The sequence below is a fragment of the Cannabis sativa genome, chromosome 7 (genome assembly GCF_029168945.1).
Source record: "Cannabis sativa cultivar Pink pepper isolate KNU-18-1 chromosome 7, ASM2916894v1, whole genome shotgun sequence".
Lineage (NCBI taxonomy): Eukaryota > Viridiplantae > Streptophyta > Magnoliopsida > Rosales > Cannabaceae > Cannabis > Cannabis sativa.
In genome coordinates, this window is record NC_083607.1 from 5,324,779 (window position 1) to 5,347,269 (window position 22,491).

Genomic DNA, 22,491 nt, shown 5'->3' on the forward strand with positions numbered 1-22,491 from the left:
GAAACCGAGAAAGAAAGAAAGAAAGAGATTGTTTGAAAATAAATGAGAAAGGTATTTGGGTATAGTGGGAACCAATAGCATTATTTGATAATGAATTTAAGTTTGGAAATTTTTTTGTTTTGTGGTAGCTTCTTAAGCATGCAAAGTCAAATTTCTCTTTTAAAAAGGCTTAATTTAAAATTTTCAAAAGTGTAGGGGTGGATCTGCAAAGTCAATTAGTTAATAAGCACTTATCATTCTGTCCCTTGAATGGTTATTTATTAATTCACAATCTTTTACACCCAACTATTTTCATTTTGACCATGGTTATTCATTTTCCTTTTTTACTCTATCCACTATACAAAATATTTACTAACCCAAACCGAATTAAAATCAGAATAATTACTTTTAATCTAAAAATTAACTTATTGCATTTCAATAAAAAATTTGACTAGCTTTATTGGATTATTATTTATTACTTCAACCATAATAATAATAATAATAATAATATTAATATGAGTAATTTAAATTCTCATCTCCTTTTTTTGAAAGAGTAAAGAAGAGTGTCTTCCTATTGTCACCGTCCCGTTCCGACCGTTCAAACCATCCTCGATTAGCCGACAAAGCTCACAGAACCAAAAGAAGAACATTCAATTATAATATTATCTATTTAATTTAATTATTTAATTATTTATTTCCAAAATTAAATTATTATTTAAACCCCTAAATATTCTCCCTTTCATATATTTAATTAATTAAATAAAAATTAAATAAATCCTTCAAAGACCATAACACTCCTTCTCTCTCTCTCTCTCTCTCTCTCTCTCTCTCTCTCTCTCTCTCTCTTTCTACTAATCTCTATACAGAGTATCAGAGCCGTTACCGTACACTTCACTGTTTTCCTACGGTTCTTTCTTCTCTTCTTCAGCTTCATTTTCTTCTTCTCTTTTTTGTTAAAAAAATATATTTTTGGGTTATTTATCGCTCAGATTTGGGTTTGGGAGCTTTGTGGAGTTCTGTGTAGTGTTCTCTGAGGGTTAGGGTTTCCGCATTATGATGTGAAACCCTAGCCGGGGTGGGGGTTTGGTTGGGTTAGGGTTTTTGTAAGATCTGGAGTAAGGGGAAAGAAGGGGGAGGGCAATGGGGAATTGTTGCAGATCTCCGGCGGCCGTTGCCAGAGAAGATGTGAAATCGAGTTTTTCCGGTCAAGATCATGGACGGAGGGACTCGAATGCTGTGAAGAAGGCGCCTGTTACTGTGTTGACTGGGGTTCCGAAGGAGAATATTGAGGAGAAGTATTTGGTGGATCGGGAGCTTGGTCGTGGTGAGTTTGGGGTTACTTATCTCTGTATTGAACGACAGACGAGGGAGTTACTTGCTTGTAAGAGTATTTCGAAGCGGAAGTTGAGGACTGCGGTGGACATTGACGATGTGAGGAGGGAAGTTGCTATAATGAAGCATTTGCCGAAGAATTCTAGTATTGTGACCTTGAAGGAGGCTTGTGAAGACGATAATGCGGTTCATTTGGTTATGGAGTTGTGTGAGGGTGGCGAGCTTTTCGATCGGATTGTCGCTAGGGGCCATTATACGGAGCGAGCGGCTGCGGCGGTGACAAGGACGATTGTGGAGGTTGTTCAGCTCTGTCATAAACATGGGGTGATCCATAGGGACTTGAAGCCAGAGAACTTTTTGTTCGCGAACAAGAAGGAGAATTCTCCTTTGAAGGCTATTGATTTTGGGTTGTCCATATTTTTCAAACCAGGTAATAAAACACTTCTTTTTCTATTATTATTCTGAAAAATATGAACTTTGATCTCAATGTTTATGCTTAGTTGTCGTACTTTACTAATTTCGGTAACTAGTAACTACATATGAGTATTGAAATAAGTTTCAAGTGTTGCTAAATTTAGAAAATTGAGAGAAGGGACAAGAGGGATTTATTTGAGGTTGAGCTTAATGCTTATGGCCTACTTTTAATCGTTTTATTATGGTTTGTTGTATGCTTTAATATCTCTGTATGTTCATTAACTGTAATCCAGTTGCCACTAATGTTTCTAGTTGCATTACTTAAACTCTTGTTAGCATACATAAATGTAATACAGTCTCATTGATCAGTTGTTTAAACTGCGTCAACATATGATTTTCCACATCTTTGGCCTCTGCATTTTTTGTTTAATTTCTTTGTTCAGTGGCTTCAGATCAGATTTATATTCATTAAATTGAAACAAGCTATTTGGTTCCATATTTTGTGAAATAAATATGTGATTAAAATTAATGTTGTCATTATTTGTTAGTGAAACAATGCATGTCCCATTTCTTAGTAAAAGAGTTTAGGTTTTCTTTACCTGCTAGGGGGAAAGTCGTTGTTGTGTAATTTATTGTTTTGATACGCAGTACTCTATACAGGTGCTTGTTTCATTCATTTCTTATCAACTTCTCTCATCATCTTAGAATCTTGTTTCATTTTTCCCTGTCATGAATATTCAGATCATAATTGTATAACTTGATATCCTCACTGGTCATGTTCTGTATTTTGACTTCTTCTATTCCCTGCTAATTTAATTTCCCTTTGGAACATGCATAATGGAAATGAATAATTCCATGTGACTTAGTTTATCTACACACTTCAATTTTTTTTTTGGAATACCAGCTTCATCTTTATCTTTCCTTTCTCCTTTCGCTTATCTTATGTTTGAATCTTTTCAACTTTAAGTGACAAAAAAAAAAAAATCAGTTCACAAGGGAGTGCTGTTTAAATGACCTTTGGTGTGAAATCATTTAGTGAATTACTTTTCCTCAAAACTATTGCTTTATTGTGCTTTTTGTGACTTGTTTTGCGATGCTCTTTTATTGTAATTCTTAAGGGTAAGGCACTAACTTTTTCAAGTTTCTAGGTGAGAAGTTCTCTGAGATTGTTGGCAGTCCATATTATATGGCTCCAGAGGTGCTGAAGCGGAATTATGGACCAGAAATTGATATATGGAGTGCAGGAGTTATCCTCTATATTTTGTTATGTGGTGTTCCTCCTTTTTGGGCTGGTAAATTTATCCCCCCAGTTGGTTTTTAATCTTGGTTGTTTGTCTGTTTGAAAACTTTAGCATTTGTTAGCTTGATATCTTAATTTTACTCAGTATGTTTTCTTAGTCCAAATTTATTTTATTTTTTTTCTGTTACTGTAGATGGGTGTTTCCATGACTTAATTGTGCTCCTAATGCAGAGTCTGAACAAGGTGTTGCACAGGCAATTCTTCGTGGCCTAATAGATTTTAAACGTGATCCGTGGCCCAATATCTCAGAAAGTGCCAAGAGTTTAGTCAGGCAGATGTTGGAGCCAGACCCTAAGGCAAGACTAACTGCAAAACAAGTTCTTGGTATTGTCTCTCTTATCTCATGATCATCTGCCTTACTGTGTTAAACAATCTCTTATGAAATAGGCTGTTATTATTTATTCTGTATCATTATCATATATTTGATAGGGGCAGGGGAATGTGTCTTATACTGGCTTATAGGCCATATTTTGTTAAAATGTTTTTTTAATTTTGTTAAAATGTTTTTTTTTTTGGCTCCATTTTAGGTATCTGTATCATTTATTTCCATTATACTCTGGTACAATCATCCTACAGATTAGAAAAGTAAGATAAAAGTTTAAGTTCCATATACTAAAATGAACTCGAGTACGAATGTAGATCTGGCATTGCTAAATGAAATCCAATCCCAATACTGTGAAATCTTGTGCATTTACATATTTAAGTAGACACAGGTTGCATTTTTTAGTTGGTGGCAAGGGCTCTTAGAAGGGATGCTTACACATATTGATTTATGCTGCTACAAGTTCATGTTGTAAATGGTAATACTGTATCTCTTGTAGATGCATTAATGGAAGTTTAGTGTCAATAAAGCCCAGATATACATTGGGATAGAAATTGGTATTTAAATGAACAGGCTTACTCAGATCACTGATCCGTTATAATTTTCAGTTACCAAGGTTCATTTTAATTTTGAGACAGTAATTTGCATATGGAGGATGTAGGATGCCTTATGGAATTCCGAATTTTATTAAATTGTCCATGCTCTACAATTTTAGGGATCAAAGTATTCTCATAATGGATGCTAAACTGCAGCTTTTCTTTGACCAGCATTGGATATAATGTAGAATTTATGACTGACAGTAGTTTTTCCCTTGAATTTTCAATTTCAATAGATTAGGGGTTGTGTTTTATCTGATACATGTCTGTATGCAGAGCATCCGTGGCTCCAAAATGCTAAGAAAGCTCCAAATGTCCCACTCGGAGATGTTGTCAAATCAAGGCTAAAACAATTTTCAATGATGAACAGATTCAAGAGAAAGGCCTTGAGGGTTGGTTGCCTATTTCTATGAAGTTACTTTTATTTTTCTGTTAGATTATCGAAAGATAATTCATTTTGTCCCTTAAACAGGTTATAGCAGAATTCCTATCCACTGAAGAAGTTGAAGATGTAAAGGAACTGTTTAGAAAGATGGACACTGACAATGATGGTATTGTTTCAATTGAAGAATTGAAATCTGGACTTAAAAATTTTGGATCCCAGCTTGCAGAATCTGAAGTTCAGACGCTTATTGAAGCTGTGAGTGTCTTTCATTCATGTTCTGTTGACTCTCACTTCATATCTTATATGCTGCACTTATTGTTATGCAATCGGGACCATTCACATTATTACATATGGTGCTATTTATTTTCTAGTAGGCGAAATCTTTCCATCCCCTAGATTTACAAGAACTGTAGTTGAAATATATAATTAATTAACTATGGATATTGTCCAGTAGCTAATTTCTTTCTCCTGAGGATTAGTTCTCTAGTTTGTTGTTTTGTTAAGTTCGATGGACATCTGAGGCAAGCAGACACATTTTAGACAATGCCGTATGTATGTTCTGAATTATTAATGGATACTTTTGACTGTTGGGAGTTAATGGAGCCACTTGTGTTTTTCTTGTGTGTAATCATACTGAGTAATCATACGTATGGATATGTTGAGTTGCTATTGTTTCACATATTCATGTAATTAGTTGTAGGAATAATGCTATGTGCTCGTACCTGGCTTGTATATGCGATATGCTTAGTCTTTTTGGTTCTCATTTTGATAGGCATTTATTTTGTGATACAGGTTGATGCTAATGGGAAGGGAACGCTGGACTGTGGTGAATTCGTTGCTGTTTTCTTGCACCTACAAAGAATGGCCAATGACGAGCATCTTCGCAAGGCCTTTTCCTACTTCGACAGGGATGGGAACAATTACATCGAGCCAGATGAGCTCAGAGATGCATTGATGGAAGATGGAGCAGAGGATTGTACAGATGTAGCCAATGACATTTTCCTGGAAGTGGACACAGACAAGGTGTGTCTCGAATCCAACAGCTAACCTCTGAAACATTTATGATCAGAATAAAACGACTGATGGTTTTATTTAATGGATACAGGATGGGCGTATCAGCTACGATGAGTTTGTGGCAATGATGAAAACTGGAACAGATTGGAGAAAGGCTTCTCGGCATTACTCAAGAGGAAGATTCAACAGTCTTAGCATGAAGCTGATGAAGGATGGTTCTTTAAATTTGGGGTAGTTAGTAGTGAATGAAGCACACACCGATGCGGTTGGGTGTTCAATGTATGGAAATGGATACAAAAGAGGTGCTGTATCATTTTCTGCCCATCTGGTACTTGCTTTCTTTTGTGATTTTTTTGATAGTGTCCCATAGATAAAAATGGGCCTACCTTTGCTTGGTGCCTTAGAAGGATCATATGATATGGAGGGGTCTGAGTACAATTATTTGTCCCAGGCAAAGAAAAAAAAATGTTGATTTGTGTAAAAAAAACAACGGACCTTGTAGCCTACTGCGCGACATGTATGATTCTCTCTGTGTCCTCTTTTTGCCATTTCAACCTTTATGTGATTTGTTTTTGGTTGACAATGTGGAGTTGAAAGTGCTGTAGCATACTGTTGTAAAAGAAATATGAAGGGTCTTTCTTTGTAGTGTGCATGTTATTGGCCACAAGTCAGAATTACAATTATGTCCTTTCCCATCTCAATGGAGAAGTAAGTAAGGTTTGTATTTTTATTCCCATTTCTCTTGGAAATTTTTTAGGTCAGGCAGGGCTGCACTTTGTCCTAATTAAGTCATAGCTAATATCTATTTTTAGCTTAGATACATGTTCTTGTATTTTCATGGTAAGACAGAAGAGGACTTTAACATGTTATAAATATATATATTATGAAAATTTTGAAATTGATTTTGCAAATAAATAAACATTACTATGCCAAGTCTTGCTAAAGTGTTGGTGGTGCAACTGTCGCCAGATTTGGGCTTTTGGTCTAAATATGGGCCGTTGGTGCTGGCCCAGACCGTTAAAGAGAGGGAAAGTTTTAAAAATGCATAAAACTTGAAATGCAAATTACGAAATTTGGAAAGTTTTTGTGAAATAAACTTTTACTAGATTTGTAAATAACATTTAAAAATATCAGCTACATTTTATTTATTTATTTTTTTTTTTTTGACGATTGTAACTCAACAAATATGAAAGAAGATCAAGTTACAATGTTTAAGTTTGGACAAAAATCTTTCCAAACTAATTCCTCATCAAGCCCTAAAGCTTCCTTTGCCATATGATGTGCATGGGTATTGTTATCTCTTGCAGTATAGCAAAAAAAACATCGGGGAAATGTGACAAGGAATTCTTAATATCCACTATGACATTCGCAAGTGCAGAAAGTTCCTTCTTGTGACTATGAATCTTGTTGGCCAGCTGCTGAGAATATGTAAAAATAGTAGAAAGTAGGAATCTTACACTGCAGCACCAGCTTAGACCCGATCTCAGAGCCATAGCCTCAGCCATGATGGGTGGAACCTTAGCTGACAAAGGCAAAGAAACTCCAGCTATCACCTGTCCATTCCAATCCATATCCACTGCTCCAAGCCCAATCTTACTGTTCTTGTCATTAATGGCTGCTGCATCTGTGTACAATTGGTAAGATCCTTCCTTGGCTTGAGTTACCGCTGTGGTCGTGCGCAAGTGGAAAGCTGGTACATCATCAATTTTCCTAGCCTGTGCATCCCTGTATTGAAGCAAATAGCTACTGGCCCATTGCACTAAATCTGCAGCATCTGAATGAATATTTCTGAAAAGCTTTTTATTTTTAGGTTCCCAAATAGACCATAAAGTACACAACAATAAAGAAAAATCATCATTATTTAGATCAGTATATCCAGATAACATATATGCATAAGGTAAAAATGATATAAAGGGGAAAGTTTCCAAACCTGTCTCGCCCTGGAACAGTCTAGTAGAGCGTGAGTTACAGTTTCTATAGGACAACTACAAGAAGAGCAAGAAGGGGAAGGAACAATTTTCTTTCTTTGAAGATTATAGGCTGTAGGCAAAATGTGATAAAAAGTTCTCCAACCAAAGTTTTTAATTTTGGGAGGAATACATAGATTCTAGAAAAATTTCCACCAGCTATTATAGAAACTAGTATTAGAAGAGCAAGGAGGCAAAGAAGAAGTATTTACAAAGTGATATGCAGATTTGACAGTAAGAAGGCCAGAAGGATCTCCTTTCCAAATAAGACAGTCAGCTTTATCATGACCTCCAATAGGGACTTGGAGAATATTAGCCATAGTGTCATTATCAAAGTAATTTGATAACTTATTTATATCCCATGTACCATTAGAACTCATGAAAAAACTAACTTTATCAGAAGGAGGAAGACAATTAACCTTATACCTAAGGATCCTAAGATTTGGAACCCAAGAATCCTGAATGGTACGGATAGAGTGACCACTCCCAACTTTCCAAATGAGCCCATCTTAAGAAGATCCCTGTCCCAGAGCAAACTATTCCAAGAAAAAGAGGGGGAATGACTTTTACTTGCTTCTAAAAAAGAAGAATGTCGAAAATATCTAGCTTTAAGGATTTGAGAAGCAAGGGAATCAGGTGTGGTAAAAACTCTCCAAGCTTGTTTAGCCGACAAAGCCTGGTTATGATGAATTAAGGAAGGAAAACCCAACCCCCCAAAAAATTTTGAGTTGCAAAGCGTAGACCAGGATTTCCAATGAGTTTTGAGTTTTTCCCAAAAGAACCCCACCAAAACTGAGCCATAAGTTTCTCAATTTTTTGACAAATAGAAGTAGGAAGTTTATAACAGGACATGACATAGGAAGGTATTGCCTGAATAACAGCCTTTAAAAGGACTTCTTTCCCTGCTTTAGAAAAAAATTTATGGCTCCAAACCTTTAAATTAGAACTGACACAATCAAGAATGAAGTTAAAGCTGCCTTTCTTAGACCTACTAAAACATTGAGGGACCCCAAAATACTTAGATATGAAAGGTCTATTAGCAAGCCCAAGATTACTGTAAAAATAATCCGAGACATGAGAGGGGGTATTTGGGGAAAACAAGATAGATGATTTACCAAAGTTAACACGTTGTCTAGTAGCCTGGTTGTAGAGTTGAAGAGCAGCTTGAAGAGCATTGCAAGATGATTGAGTAGCTTTAGCAAAAAGAAGAGTATCATCAGCAAAGAGTAAATGCAAAATTGCAGGAGCAGATCTGGCTATAGAAATACCATTAAAACTCCCAAGTTGCTCCTGGATGCAAAGAGCAGCAGCAAGCCCTTCAGAACACAAAAGAAATAGATAGGGAGAAAGGGAATCTCCTTGCCTCAGACCACGAGAAGGAAAGATTTCATTAGAAATGTTGCCATTAACACTAAACCGAGTAGAAACAGAAGAAAGACATTGGTGAATAAAGCTAATAATTTTATTGGGAAAATTGAGATGTTTAAGAATAGCCATGAGAAAACCCCACTCCACACGGTCAAAGGCTTTTTCCATGTCCAATTTAAGGCCCACCCACCCAATTTTACCCGACTTCCTATGGTTAATGGCATGACTAATTTCCTGAGCAATAAGAATGTTGTCAAAAATGAGGCGGTCAGATAAAAACGCACTCTGAGTAGGAGAAATAATATCCTCTATAATGGGCTTAATCCTATTAGCAATAGTCTTCACAACAATTTTATACAAAGTTGTGCAAAGACTAATAGGTCTGAAATCTTTAAGGGAGGAAGCATTAGATTTTTTGGGGATAAGTACAATGAGAGTCTTATTAATAGAAGCCATACTGGCATTATTATTAAGAATGTCGAGAATCGCTGTGCACAAATCCTCTCCTAAAGTATTCCAGTTTTTTTTTGGTAAAAGTAGGCATTAAGTCCATCAGAACCAGGTGCTTTATCTCTAGAAAGATGAAATAAAGCCAACTTGACTTCCTCAGCAGTGAAAGGAGCATCAAGCAGGGTGAACTGATGAGCAGTTAGCCGAGAATTAATAGCAGATAAAAGTAAATTAGTAGCATCCCTGCTACTGCCCTGAGAATGGAAAAGGGTTGAGAAAAAACGACAGATTTCAGTTTCAATGGCAGCTTGATTAGAAATAGTACTACCATCATCAAGAGTGAGCTTTCTAATGAAATTGGTTCTTTTCCGAGATGAGGCTTTGTGATGAAAAAATTTGGTGTTTTTGTCACCAGCCCGAAGCCAATGGACTTTAGATCTTTGCTTCCAAAAGATCTCTTGTTTATAAAGAAGGCTATCAAGCTGCGACTGAAGTTTAGAAGCCTCGGACAGGTTCTCATTAGAAGTAGGAAGGGAAGAAAAGATGTCATTAAGCTTGTTGGATTTTATGCCCTAAATAAAACTCTTTACAATTTGATTAGTTATCAATATAAGAAATTTGAAGTGATTGATGTTTGCATGAATTTTACATGCTAATGGTTTAATATGTTAAATATGTTTATTACATTCATACACACAAAATCAGTTAAATCCAGATCATATGTTTATTCACAATTACAGTATCATCAACACAGTGGAATGTGATTGTGATCATATGAATCAAAAGTTTTGGTCCCTGTTTCATCAGTGTTATTGGATTTACACTAATGTGATAATCAGCGATGATGTGTACTTACACTTGGAGTAAGTGTTATGTTCTTTCCAGGACATTAGTAAAGTATACTAGTTTCGAATGTATGGAGTATACATTGGACTGGACCGATATTGCAACTAAGTTAAGATATTACAAACTTACCGTTATACATATCTTTCCAAGTCAATATCAGTAGTTGATCTTACGATTAAAAGAATCTAAATCCTGATATGCTTAGGCTCAACTCAGGAGTGCTATTCATGTTCTTAGATTTATTAGTTAAGCCTACTTTTGGGTCAGGGTGATACGTATATTTTGGGAACATGATAGTATGATTGAGTGGGAGTGCTGAACATAAATATGGAATCTATAGCTTCTACTGGTGTATAGAAGTCAAGTGATGATTCCCTTCGAGCTTAGCAAATAGAAGTAAATGGATGAGCTCTTGTTTAACTGACTAATTATTAGATCACTAAACACCACTTACAGGTAGCTAAGTGTTTTAAGGGGCAAAATACATTGAGGGGTGAGAACGGTAAAGAAATCCCATCTCGATGTAAATCATCTATATAGAGGATCTTTAAATCACAATAAGATTATAACAATGGTTAAATGAGATAGTATATTGATATCGTGAAACATACAATATGCTCTATATAAGTCTGAGAGTGCAATTCTAAGTTCTAAGAGTGGATTCAACGAAGAATTAATAAGTAGGAATTTACTTGGTAAATTTGGTTCACTTATTGGAAGCTCAGCATATAGATCCATGGTCCCCATTCTAGTTGAGAACATTCTGCTTGTAAGACTCATTAATTGATTCGTGATTGATCAATTATAATTCTAAAGTTAGACTATGTCTAATTTTATGAATTTTCACTAAGCAGGGGTGAAATTGTAAAGAAAAGAGTTTCTAGGTTTATTTATTTATTAATAGACTTTATATGTCTAATTAATAATTAAATTAAATGACAATATTATTTAATAATCTATTTTAGTTATTAAATAATTAGTTTTGGCATTTAAAAGGTTAGAATTGGAAAATTGGCATTTTTGAGAAAATAGAGATAAAATTTGATAAAACTGCAAAATCAAGTGAGGCCCATTAAACACCATATGGCCGGCCACTTAGATGAAGTTTTTCAAATTAATATTTTCATTATTTTAATGCCAAATAATTCTAAACCTAGACCTAGTAGTTGCCTATAAATAGAAAGTGATGGCTCAGTCAAAACACAAGTTTTCAGATCATCTTTCTGACAGAAATTTCTCTCTTCAGAAAACTGAGCCTTCCCCACTTTCTATTCCTTGGCCGAAATCCTCTCTCCTCTTTTCTCCTTCATCTTTTTCGACCCTAGTGAAAGAGTAAGTGCCCACACACAACAAGCAGTAACTCAATCATAGATTGGAAGACTGTGAAGGATCAAAACTTGAAGAAGAAGGGCATTCGGGCTCAGATCTTGATTATACTCTGCTACAGAAAGGATTCAAGGGTTAGAGATCTGAGTGGAAGGAGACATTAATTCCGCTGCATCAATGTAAGGTTTTCTTAACTTTATATGTGTTTAATTTATCGTTTTAGAAAGTTCATATTTAGGGTGTTTAAACAACATACTTGTGAGTAGATCTAAGATCCTGGTAAAATAATTCCCAACAAAGTTGCCTATCAATTTTATTAATCCTATTAGCTAAACTATTAAAAGATTGATTCCAAGTTCGGATAGCCTGGATACAACTGCTCTGCTTACTAAGAAAATTTGACAAAGGATGATTATTAGAGCCAGAGTTTGAACAACTCCAGGAATTATTAACAGTAGTAAAAAAGGTGGGTTCAGTAAGCCAATGATTTTCAAAAAGAAACCTCTTATTTTTCACTTTATGCATACTATCATCAGAAAGGACTAATTTTAACACCCTATGATCCGAGCCATAAAAATTGAGGTGATGAAGAATGGCCTGGGGATAATGATGAAACCACTTATCATTAGCAATTCCCCAATCCAAACGTTCATAAGTGGAACCATACTTCCAAGTAAATTTATTACCAACAAAGTGAACCGGTGCTAAAGAATACTTATTAACAAAAGCTTGGAAGTTAACCATAGCATAATGAGGTAAGGAAGAACTACTACTTCTATCATTAATGGAAAGATAATCATTAAAATCCCCTAGAACAAGCCAGGGAAGTTGAGGAGCATTATCAAAAAGCCTATCCAAAAGTACCCAAGTATGAAGTTTATCATGAACATAAGGTGAGCCATAGTAACATGAAATATGATTAGTTATATTATCCTCAAAGGTGACAATACAATCAATATGATTAGAGGAGTAGTTCAAAATAGTAACATTAACATCTTTTTTCCAAAACAACAAAAGACCACCACCAAGACCATTCCTAGGTACTTCAAAAGCATTATCAAAAGAGAGTTTAGTTCTAAAAATATCACAATGTCCAGCTAACAACTTAGACTCCATAACAAAAAGAAAACTAGGCTTATGATTATTTACAACAAGGGAGAGATTACGGAATGCCCGGGAACTCCCTAACCCACGAGCATTCCAACTCATAAGTATCATTTTTCTGGGCGGGGTTGCTCCGCAACACCCGCCTGTTCAAAGGAGGAATCAGCAGCAGTTGAGGCATCATTGATAATAGGACTAGCACGAGCTCTCTTGAGAATGTTTCTGAGAGAATCCCCCACCATGACAGAGTGAGGAATAAAGGCAGAGCGCTTCGCACCAACAATGGCTTTACCTTTAGATTTCTCAGTAGTCCTGGCAATGCTCTGAACATTTTCAGGACTAATGTCAGCAGTTGTGTGCACAGCAGTAGCAGTAGTTGGAGAAGCAACTTGAGTGGCATCACAGCAGACACCAACAGGAATATCACAACTAAGGCCAGAGTTAAAGGCAGGAGTAGAAATAGTTCTCTCAAAAGCAGAGAGCTTAGGAGAAGAGATGGGGCTATTAGCAATGAATCCATGAGAAATAGCCTCATCCCTCCTAAAAGCAGCACGAGAAGAGGATGATCCAGCACCCACGTCCTGAGTGGTAAGGAATTGACTAACAGCAGCAGTAAGACTTTGGTCGACTTGACCATGAGAAAGTGGCAGCTCCTCCAGAGGGAAAGAGTTAGAAAGATCAAACAAATTGCGCTTAAAATTTGATTTAACAGGGGCTTTTAGAGGAATTTATAGTGCAGTGGAGGTGGATAAGCATACTCATCACACTTTTTAAGATACGAGACACATTTAGTAAGAGTGTGATCAAACATACCACAGTGAAAGTAAATATTAGGCAGATTTTCATACTTGAAGTTTAGCCATTTTTCCTTGTGGATATTCCTAAAATCAACTAGAATACCTCTAAGGATGGGTTTAGAAACGTCAAGCAAGACTCGGACATGAAGGAACAAACCAGAAACTTTGAGAATTGTGATTTTATCAACCTCAAGGAAATCCCCAACTTCATCCCCAATCATTTTGGCAAGCTTATAAGACTTCATGCCAAAAGGAATGGAGTGAACTTGAATCCAAAATGGAGAGTACCTGAGCTGGTTAGGGAGAAGAGTGTCAAGGCCAGCAGGGTTAGCACTAGTGACCAAACAATGGTCAAAATTCCACGGCTGGCCTTTAATCACTCTCCTCATATCACCTTCACAACCAAACTCAACCATAAACATCCCATTACCATATTTAGAGAAAGTAATGGGAGCACGAGTGATCCAAGCATTTCTCGTAGCCTCTTCAAACCACTCGATTTTAATGGTTCGGGTAGTAAAGACTCGAAAGACAAGACAGAAAGTTTTCCCAATTTGTACATCCCCTCCCACATCATCCAAGTGCTCATGAACCACAACTTCTTTTTCAGTAAGAGATAACACATGAGCCATATTTTCAGTAATACCCTCCATTTCCCAGAAGAAGAAAGACAAGTAAAGTTCCTAATAATACTCAGACAAAGAAAATAAAATCAAGTAGAGGAGTAAAGAACGCCAAAGAACCCACACCCTTAAATAGCTAGAATGGGAGAAATACATGCATGTTGAAGTCTTATGAGAGAAGAAAACTTCAGTGATCATCATCCTATTCTGCAGAAATCCTAGACCAAATCCAAGATCCTTAGGTGCAATCATCGTCCTCCTCCTTGAAAGAGCCAAAATGACGACTTCTATTAATGGAGATGGGATATGAGAAGAGAGAGAGTAGAAAATCCAAGGAGAAAAACTCCTGGAATATGATTCCCTGAAGATTTTCATTTGAAAGTAAATGAAGAGAGAAGAAGGGATGCGAAAGGATGACTGCAGAGTAATTAATTAGAGGGCTAATGGACAGAAAAGCTTAAAGAAGAAGTTAAATCACAATAAATGAAGGAAGAGAAAGAAATTACAAAAGAGAAGATTAAGCAAAACAGGTAAAACACCACGAGGGAGAGATCAAGCTGGAAGGGAACCAGGAGAAACTGCAACGGGATACAACCCACTAGAAAGTTCCAGAGAGAGAAAAATTTTTCTAGGTGTGTTGACTTGCTTTGCATAAGTATATCAGTTACATGTTTATACATCATATTGATATATAAATTTAGAAGCCAGCATTTGCAAAGCTAATGAGAACTCTTTTTCCAATGCTCTTTGGTTAGACAAGTTCGGTTTGGAGGCCCTTGGTTGTGAATTGGTTGGTTGAGAGGATCCTAAATTTAGATTTTCTTGAGGATAATGATGTTGTTGTTGAGTCTTTTATGTTAGTATGCATGCTTTCTCTGCTATACTATAGTGTTGGAATATCAGAAAGACCAATTATGATTTTTGCTCTCTGAACTTTGACATGTACTAAATCATGCCCCCTGAACTTTTCAAGTCGTTAAAAATCTCTCTGAACTATTGAAATTGTTAGATTTAAAAATTTATGTTCATTTTTATTCAATTTTGCTAATGTGGCAATTGTCCATGTACTAAATTATGCCTCCCGAACTTTAATATTGACTATATCATACCCTCTGAACTTTAAGATGTACCAAATTGTGCCCCTAAATTTTCATCCATGTCAGACTTTCTTTAGTAAAATTAGACAAAAGTCCTTAAATCTAACAATTATAATAGTTCAGGGGAATTTTTAACGGCCTAAAAAGTTCAGGGGACATAATTTAGTACATGTCAAAGTTCAGGGGGTAAAAATCCAAATTAGCCTATCAGAAATTGTGCTTATCATGACTTGAGGGAGTGATCTGGCCCCTAGCAGACTTAAGTGGGGCTAGCTGAATTCAAGTATGCCTTGGCTAAGCATCTTTCTGACCCGCCGAGAAATGCTAAAAGGTACCAGTGGTGCCTACAACCTTCTATGTGTCAATATCGCTATTGGTCCAATTAAGTATCAGGTCTCATATAATTTAATGTAATAACTTTTAGAGAGTATCGCTAGCTAATCGCAAGACATGTCAAGAGATGCTAGGCACCACTGGTGTCTAATAGCAATGCTCCCTACACTCTCTAAGCAACATTTTTTTTAATTGTGGACAATTTAATTGGAACATTCCTGATTGGTCTCTTTTTGGATTGTTTTGACAATTTTTTGTGTTTTATGACTAGCTTAGTTTTCTCAATTTTGCCATATTTAAGATTTGTTATTTATTCTGCCAAGAAATATTAATTGATTAATTATCATTAATTTCTTATTTTACAAGAATTAAAATAAATATTATTTTCTCTAAAATAATATATTTCTCTCTTTAATATTATTTAATAATAATATTATATTTGACTAATTAATATAATTTTATCTAATAAAACTAAATAATTAAATACTATTAGTTATACAATTCACAATTGTCATAATTAATCAAAATAATAATTTCACAAATTAGTATCTTGCCCTTAAAAATTTATTTGACATAGAAATTAATTTTCACTTGTAATTCATTTATTAAATAAAACTTTCCACAGTACAGTGTTGTATAAAGGTGACTCGGGGACCATGGACCTATATTTCGAAGCTCCAATAATCCTTGATTATTATCAATCTCATTAATAAAATAATCCGGTTTATTCATTCTATAATTTACTCTACTATAAATATAGAAATACACTCTTGGACAATATAGAATTATATTTACATAATTCTTAATTGTAGTCTATTGATATAATCAGTATAAGCAATTTGCCCTCCAATCATTAGTTCATTATTAAAGTTGACCAAAAAACTATTTTACCCTTCTAATTATCTCTTCCTTTCTTATGTACCATTAGTTCAATTTGAACAGTTAATCTATAACTTATTATAGATTTAGATCCAACTGTTAGTACTTCCAGAATTAACACTATAAGAAAACTAATATTCGATCCGTTAGGAAAGCTTGGTTCCACTATTGTATAACATGTTCACAGCCACTCATGTTATTAAGTTCCCAAAATAGATGTTGAAAGAATCATCTTCTCTGAGCAACTTTAACAAGTGAATCAAAGAACTCAATGAGCACAAATAAAAGCTCATGTATACTCAGAATTCAGGCTGATCTACTAATGATCATCACTGTGATATGAATAACTCTTTCATGTTAAACGACATATTAATGAAAGATGTTTATTACACATTGGTCTAGTCACGCATAATCAAATTATACACAGTACCTTTACTACATGTCCATCTACATATGTGATCCGAGTCATGATCACACACACTAGAAGTATAGTGTATAGAAAACTGTACTTAGCAATTCCATATTAAATATTCCCATTACTTTAATACACTACCAACTTATTCTATTCATATCGTATAATTTTAATTCTCTTGTATATCCTTACAAGATTATACCTTCCCCATATGAATAAGGAATTTTTTGATATTTTATAATTATACTCTTATAATTGTATGCCATATATTCTCTAAAATATTTTCAATTAATTACTTGCTTTTAGGGCATAAATCCCAACAGTTTCCACGTATGCAAGAAAGACACACTGGGGGTCAAATACCTCAGAGAGGTATACCTTAAGCTCTTAGAGCTCAAATACCCTTGCCAGCACAAAACCCCGGTGCAACTAGGCGTACCACCCAGACATCCCCCTCGACCTAATGGGAGAGTGGCAAAAATATCCAGAGGACCCCACGTCGAAGGAACGACCCGTAATGAGTTGACATGGCTTGCACAAGAGTTGGATAATTGTGAAGAAGTATGGAAAGTTACCCAACTACTTGCCCAAAGGCCAAGGCTCATGGATCAACCCATCACCTTTACCTAAGAAGACGCCAAATGAGTGCACTTCCCATCACGATCCTCTGGTCATTGAAGTGCCCACGACAAACAAAATAGTGGCCCACATCTTGATAAATAATGGGAGTTTAACAAACATACTATTCAAAGATGCATTCCTAGCCATAGACCTCACAAATTAGGACATGTCCCCCAGTGGTTCACGACTTACGGGATTCAACAAAGATTCCTTGATCCTAATGGGGAAAATTCGATTACTCATCACGTTGTGTCCAGACACCCTACAAAGCACCTTCAAGTATTGTACTTTCATCGTTATTGATTGCCCAACTCATATAATGCCATCTTGGGACGATTGAACTTGGTGAAATTTGGGTCGTGACCTCGATCTGACCCTTATGTCTCAAGTTTCCAACCCAGTCCGAAGGAGTGAGAACTGTCTGTGGAAACCAAGCCGATGCCAAAAAGTGCTACATTGTAGCTACAAATCTATCAGTTTTGGTATTCGATTATGGAAAGGATGGTGACCAACAATATGAAGAGGATAAGCTGGATCCGCCTGTGGGGACAAAGAAGGTATCGGAGCCCATGGAAGAAACAGAAGAAATTAAAATTTCCAATCAGTATCCAACCAAAGTCATTCACATAGGAAGAAACCTTGACACCAAAGTTAGGGAGGAGATCGGAGGCACTCTCAGGGAATCTCTGGACATCTTTACCTGGTTTCACGAGGATATGATAGGCATTGACCCAAATGAAAATTTTCATGTATTGCATATGAATCCAGAAATGCCAACCGTGCAACAGAAAAGACGTTCCTTAGACCCCTTAAAGGTAGAAGCTTCAAAGAAAGGAGTGGTGAAGATGTTAGCAAACATTTTCATCTAGGATGTATATTACTCGACATGGTTAGAAAACCCAGTCCTTGTCCTAAAGCCCAATAGGACCTGGAGAATTTTCATAGACTTCACTGGTTTGAACAAAGCGTGTCCTAAGAATTGCATCCCTCTACCTAGAATTAACCAGATGGTTGATGCGACATCTAACCACAAGTTGTTATCTGTCATGGATGCCTATTCTGGGTACAACCAGATCAAAATGCATATCGTAGAGGAATACATAAGTTTTTACATTGACAAAAGGGTATATTGCTACTTGGTCATGCCATTTGATCTAAAGAATGCTGGAGCAACATACCAACGAGTAGTAAACTAAATGTTTCGAAACTTTCTGGGTCACAACATGGAGGTCTATGTAGACAACATGTTGGTTGAATCCAAGACCGCCAAGAATCATGAAACTAACCTCAAGGAGTGTTTTACAGTAGTGCAAAAATACGGGATGAAGCTGAACCCGAAAAGTGTACTTTTAGGGTGAAATCTAAAAAGTTTTTGGGATTCATTGTCAGTCAGCGAGGGATAGAGGCCAATTCTAAAAAGATACAAGCTTTGCTGGGTATACCATCTCCAACGAAGCACAAAGATGTACAAAGCCTCACGGGGAAAGTGACAACCCTGAGTCACTTCATATCCAAGTCAGCCAAAAAGTGCGTCCCGTTTTTCAACAATCTAAGAAAGTGTCAAAAATTTGAATGGACAGATGAATGTGAAACTACATTTATAAGCCTTAAAGAGCACATGTCTAAAGCTCTAAATTTATCTAAGTTAGTCGAGGGTGAAGATTTATATTTGTACTTGACAGTTTCAAAACACACAATAAACGCAGCCTTGGTTCGGGAGGAAGAAAAATTCTAACACCATGTTTACTACATCAACAAAAGGATGGTGGGAGCCGAGATATGATACCCACAAATTGATAAATTGGATTACTGCCTACTCATTGCCTCTCAAAAGTTGGGACCATACTCCCAAGCTTATGGCATCAAAGTGTACACTAACCACCCACTCTGGTAAGTACTTCAGAACCCTGAATCCTCTGATTGACTCCTCAAATGGGCCATGGAGTTAACTCAGTTTAACATTCATTATGTTCCTCACGTCTCAATCAAAGGACAAGCCATAACAATCTTTATTATGGAATGCAACGAGACTAATGAGGATTCTATCGCTGTAAAAGTAACCTTGCCTGTTTGGAAAGTATACGTGGATGGTGCTGCCAATGAGAACGGGTCAGCCGGAGTCATACTGATATCCCCAAAAGGCTTAAGGCTCTAAAGTGCATTACAGTTCATGCTCAACGCGTCTAACAATGAAGTAGAGTATGAAGCCTTACTAGCTAGGTTGAGACTTTCCGAGGTGCTGGGCGCCACACACATTGAAATATTCAGCAACTCCAAGCTGATAGTCAATCAAGTAAAAGGTGAATATCAGGCTCGCGGAGAACGTATGGCTTCCTATGTCTCAACTGTTTGGGAACTATTCCAAGAATTCAAGGGGTGTAAAATTGAACAGATACTAAGGGAAACGAATGCCCAAGTTGGCTGCTTGGCCAAGCTGGCATCCGACAAAGAAATGAAAGAACTAGGGGTAGTCCCCTTCGACTATCTCTTGGAGCCTAGTATCACGGCCAAGCCAGACGTCCAGACGATCAATCAAGGACCAAATTGGATGGATCCCTTGGTCAAGTATTTAACATTCGGAGAGCTACCACATGATATAGCTGCTTCCAAAAAGTTGTAGTATCAAGTCCCGCGATATGTTATGATTAGCGACAGGTTATATCATAGAGGATTATCCATGTCTTACCTCTGGTGTGTGGCTGAAGCTGAAGCCCAAGCAATAATGCAAGGTATTCATGAAGGATTTTGTGGAGACCACACTGGGGGTAACAACTTATCTAAAAAGATACTAAGACACGGATATTTTTGGCCCACTATGGAAATGGAATGCCCAGATTATGTCTAGAAGTGCGATGCCTGCCAGAGATTTATAAATATCCCTAGATCTCCACCAAATGAAAATCACTTTGATGACTAGTCTGTGGCAATTTGTAGTGTGTGGGATTGACCTTATCGGATCCCTTCCAACTGGGAAAGGTGGGGTCAAGTATGCCATAGTAGCTGTAGACTATTTCACTTAGTGGAAAGAGGCTGAGCCAATGAACTCAATCACTGCAAATAAGGCCTTAGACTTTGTGATTAAGAATATCATTTGCCGGTACAAATTGCCCCACAAAATAGTCTCGAATAACGAGAAATAGTTCGATACTGATTACTTTACGGAGTTTTGCGAAAAGCATGGGATTTCTTAGTTTTTCTGCCGTGGCAAGACCTCGGGCCTATGGACAAGTAGAGGTTGTAATAAAAATCCTCAAGACTACTCTCAAGAAGAAATTACATGTTTGCAAGAACAGTTGGCAAGAGGAATTTCCATGAGTATTGTGGGCCCATTTAACTACGACATGGACATCTACAAGACATTCACCCTTCTCAATGGTTTACGGATGCGAGGTCATGCTCCCAGTGGAACACATTATGCAACTCACAGAAGGACCACTTATGATCTGACCACCAACTAATCCTTTCTTCAAGAGTCTCTTGACTTTATCGAAGAACTTAGGGAAGAGTCTCAAATGCGCCTAACATCGTACCAAATTGAGGAAGGTGGCCAATTAAATACTTCAACTCAAAGGTGATTGACAGAAAGTTCATGGTTGGAGACTCGGTACTAAGACGAGTCTTCCCCGCATCACAAGATCCCAGAGTGGGGGTGTTGGGCCCCAACTAGGAGGGACCTTACGAAATTTAAGATGAAGTATGCGTCAGAACTTATTGCCTCAATCAAATGGATGGATCCCAGATTCCAAATCCCAAGAGCTTGGAATGTTGATCACCTCTGAAAATACTATCAATAGTTAGGAGTTCAGCATTTAATTTCATCTTTAGTATTTTGGAAAAGACTTGTAGGTCATTTGACCAAGGTAATATTTTTTGACAAGGTAATAAGCTGATAACATTACATGCATATAAGGTGTTAACTTAGCTTGAGAAAACACAACAAGTGACTCAAGACCTACACCCTTCAGTCACTTGGGGGTAGTTGGGGACATCTCCAAAAAATGTAACCATATGCATTAGGGAGGCATGCTACGACCTACCTCTGAAACACTGCTTCTATCTCTACACTCTACAACTCTGGCTCAGAACGATTCAATTTTCTTGGAAAAAGTTTGGAACCCCCTTTTATAAACTTTGGCTTGAGCTGATGAGCTTAGGGGTAAGTGACAACTTAGCTTTAGTTTGTTTTAATTTCTCTTGTATGAGAATTGAGAATCGATTTATTGCAAGTTTTAGGCGAGGAATCCCGTTAGGGCCTGAGTGGTTTTATTTTTAATTTTTTGTTGTGATTACTAAGTGGATTTATTCGAATTTCTGTTGTATCAATTCTTTTGTTTAAGGAGCTCTCCTAGGAGATTTTCGAAAAGGTTAGTATGGTGCTTTGGTGGTTATGGTTTTATAGGAACTTTGTCTTGTTCGGTGGTGTACAATCAAGACTTGATATTATTTCAAAGCTAGCTGAAAACCATCTAAAAGAGTTGTTGGAGCATAGAAGGGTAGTATTGAAGTGCGGTGGGCACAATGGGGATTTGGGACAGACGGGTAGGTGGACGCTATCGGTGGTGTGGGTGGGTTTTCCATGTTGACTAACGCATCAGTGGTGGCGGGAAGGAGATTTGTGGGACTTGGGGAAGGGTTATTTGTAATGGTGAAGGAGTGGTTTGTATCTCTTGGGATGTGGGAGTTATGGGTGAGTTTAATGTCAATGTGACAGAACTTTTGACTATGAGGATATAGAGTTGACCTATGCTCAAATATTTGGTTCATCTCCAATATCTAAAGTGACTCTAAAGTGGTTGTGGGTTTTGGATTTGTAATTCTAGTTCAAACGCAAATTTTTAATTCTTTTATTTTCAATGTTAATTTAATGATAATAGATGTTAGTAGTAGTTCTTACAATACTATATTTTACGTTTAAAAGATAGTGTTGTCCATTAATTGAGTAGTTCTATTACTAAATATACGCATATAATATCATATCTGTGTGGTTCGAAAGTAGCTCAATCTTTTGTTAATGTCATCTCAATATTAATAGTGGTCCTTTACAAAGCTATATAAATATAGAGAAATGCTAAAAGGTACCAGTGATGTATAGTACCCTCTTATGTGTCAATATCGCTATTGGTCCAACTAAGTATCGAGTCTTATATAATTTAATATAATAGCTTTTAGACAGTACCGCTAGCCAATCGCAACATAACATATCGAGAAAGTGTTAGGTACCACTAGTGCCTAATAGTAATGCTCATAAATATATATTGTGCATCTGCGTGATATATTTATATATATATATATATATATATATATATATATATATAAGGATCAAACT

The 22,491-nt window shown here is 36.6% G+C and overlaps 1 protein-coding gene across 1 annotated transcript; it reads left to right on the top strand.

Moving 5' to 3' along the window:
* The first annotated feature begins 451 nt into the window (after positions 1-451).
* On the top strand, positions 452-6,072 carry LOC115697100 (calcium-dependent protein kinase 13). Its single transcript, XM_030624006.2, has 7 exons — positions 452-1,741; positions 2,874-3,017; positions 3,197-3,349; positions 4,220-4,335; positions 4,416-4,583; positions 5,121-5,351; positions 5,434-6,072. Exons 1-7 carry the CDS (start codon positions 1,120-1,122, stop codon positions 5,575-5,577), a joined length of 1,578 nt encoding a protein of 525 aa, XP_030479866.1. The 5' UTR covers positions 452-1,119; the 3' UTR covers positions 5,578-6,072.
* The last annotated feature ends 16,419 nt before the right edge of the window (positions 6,073-22,491 follow it).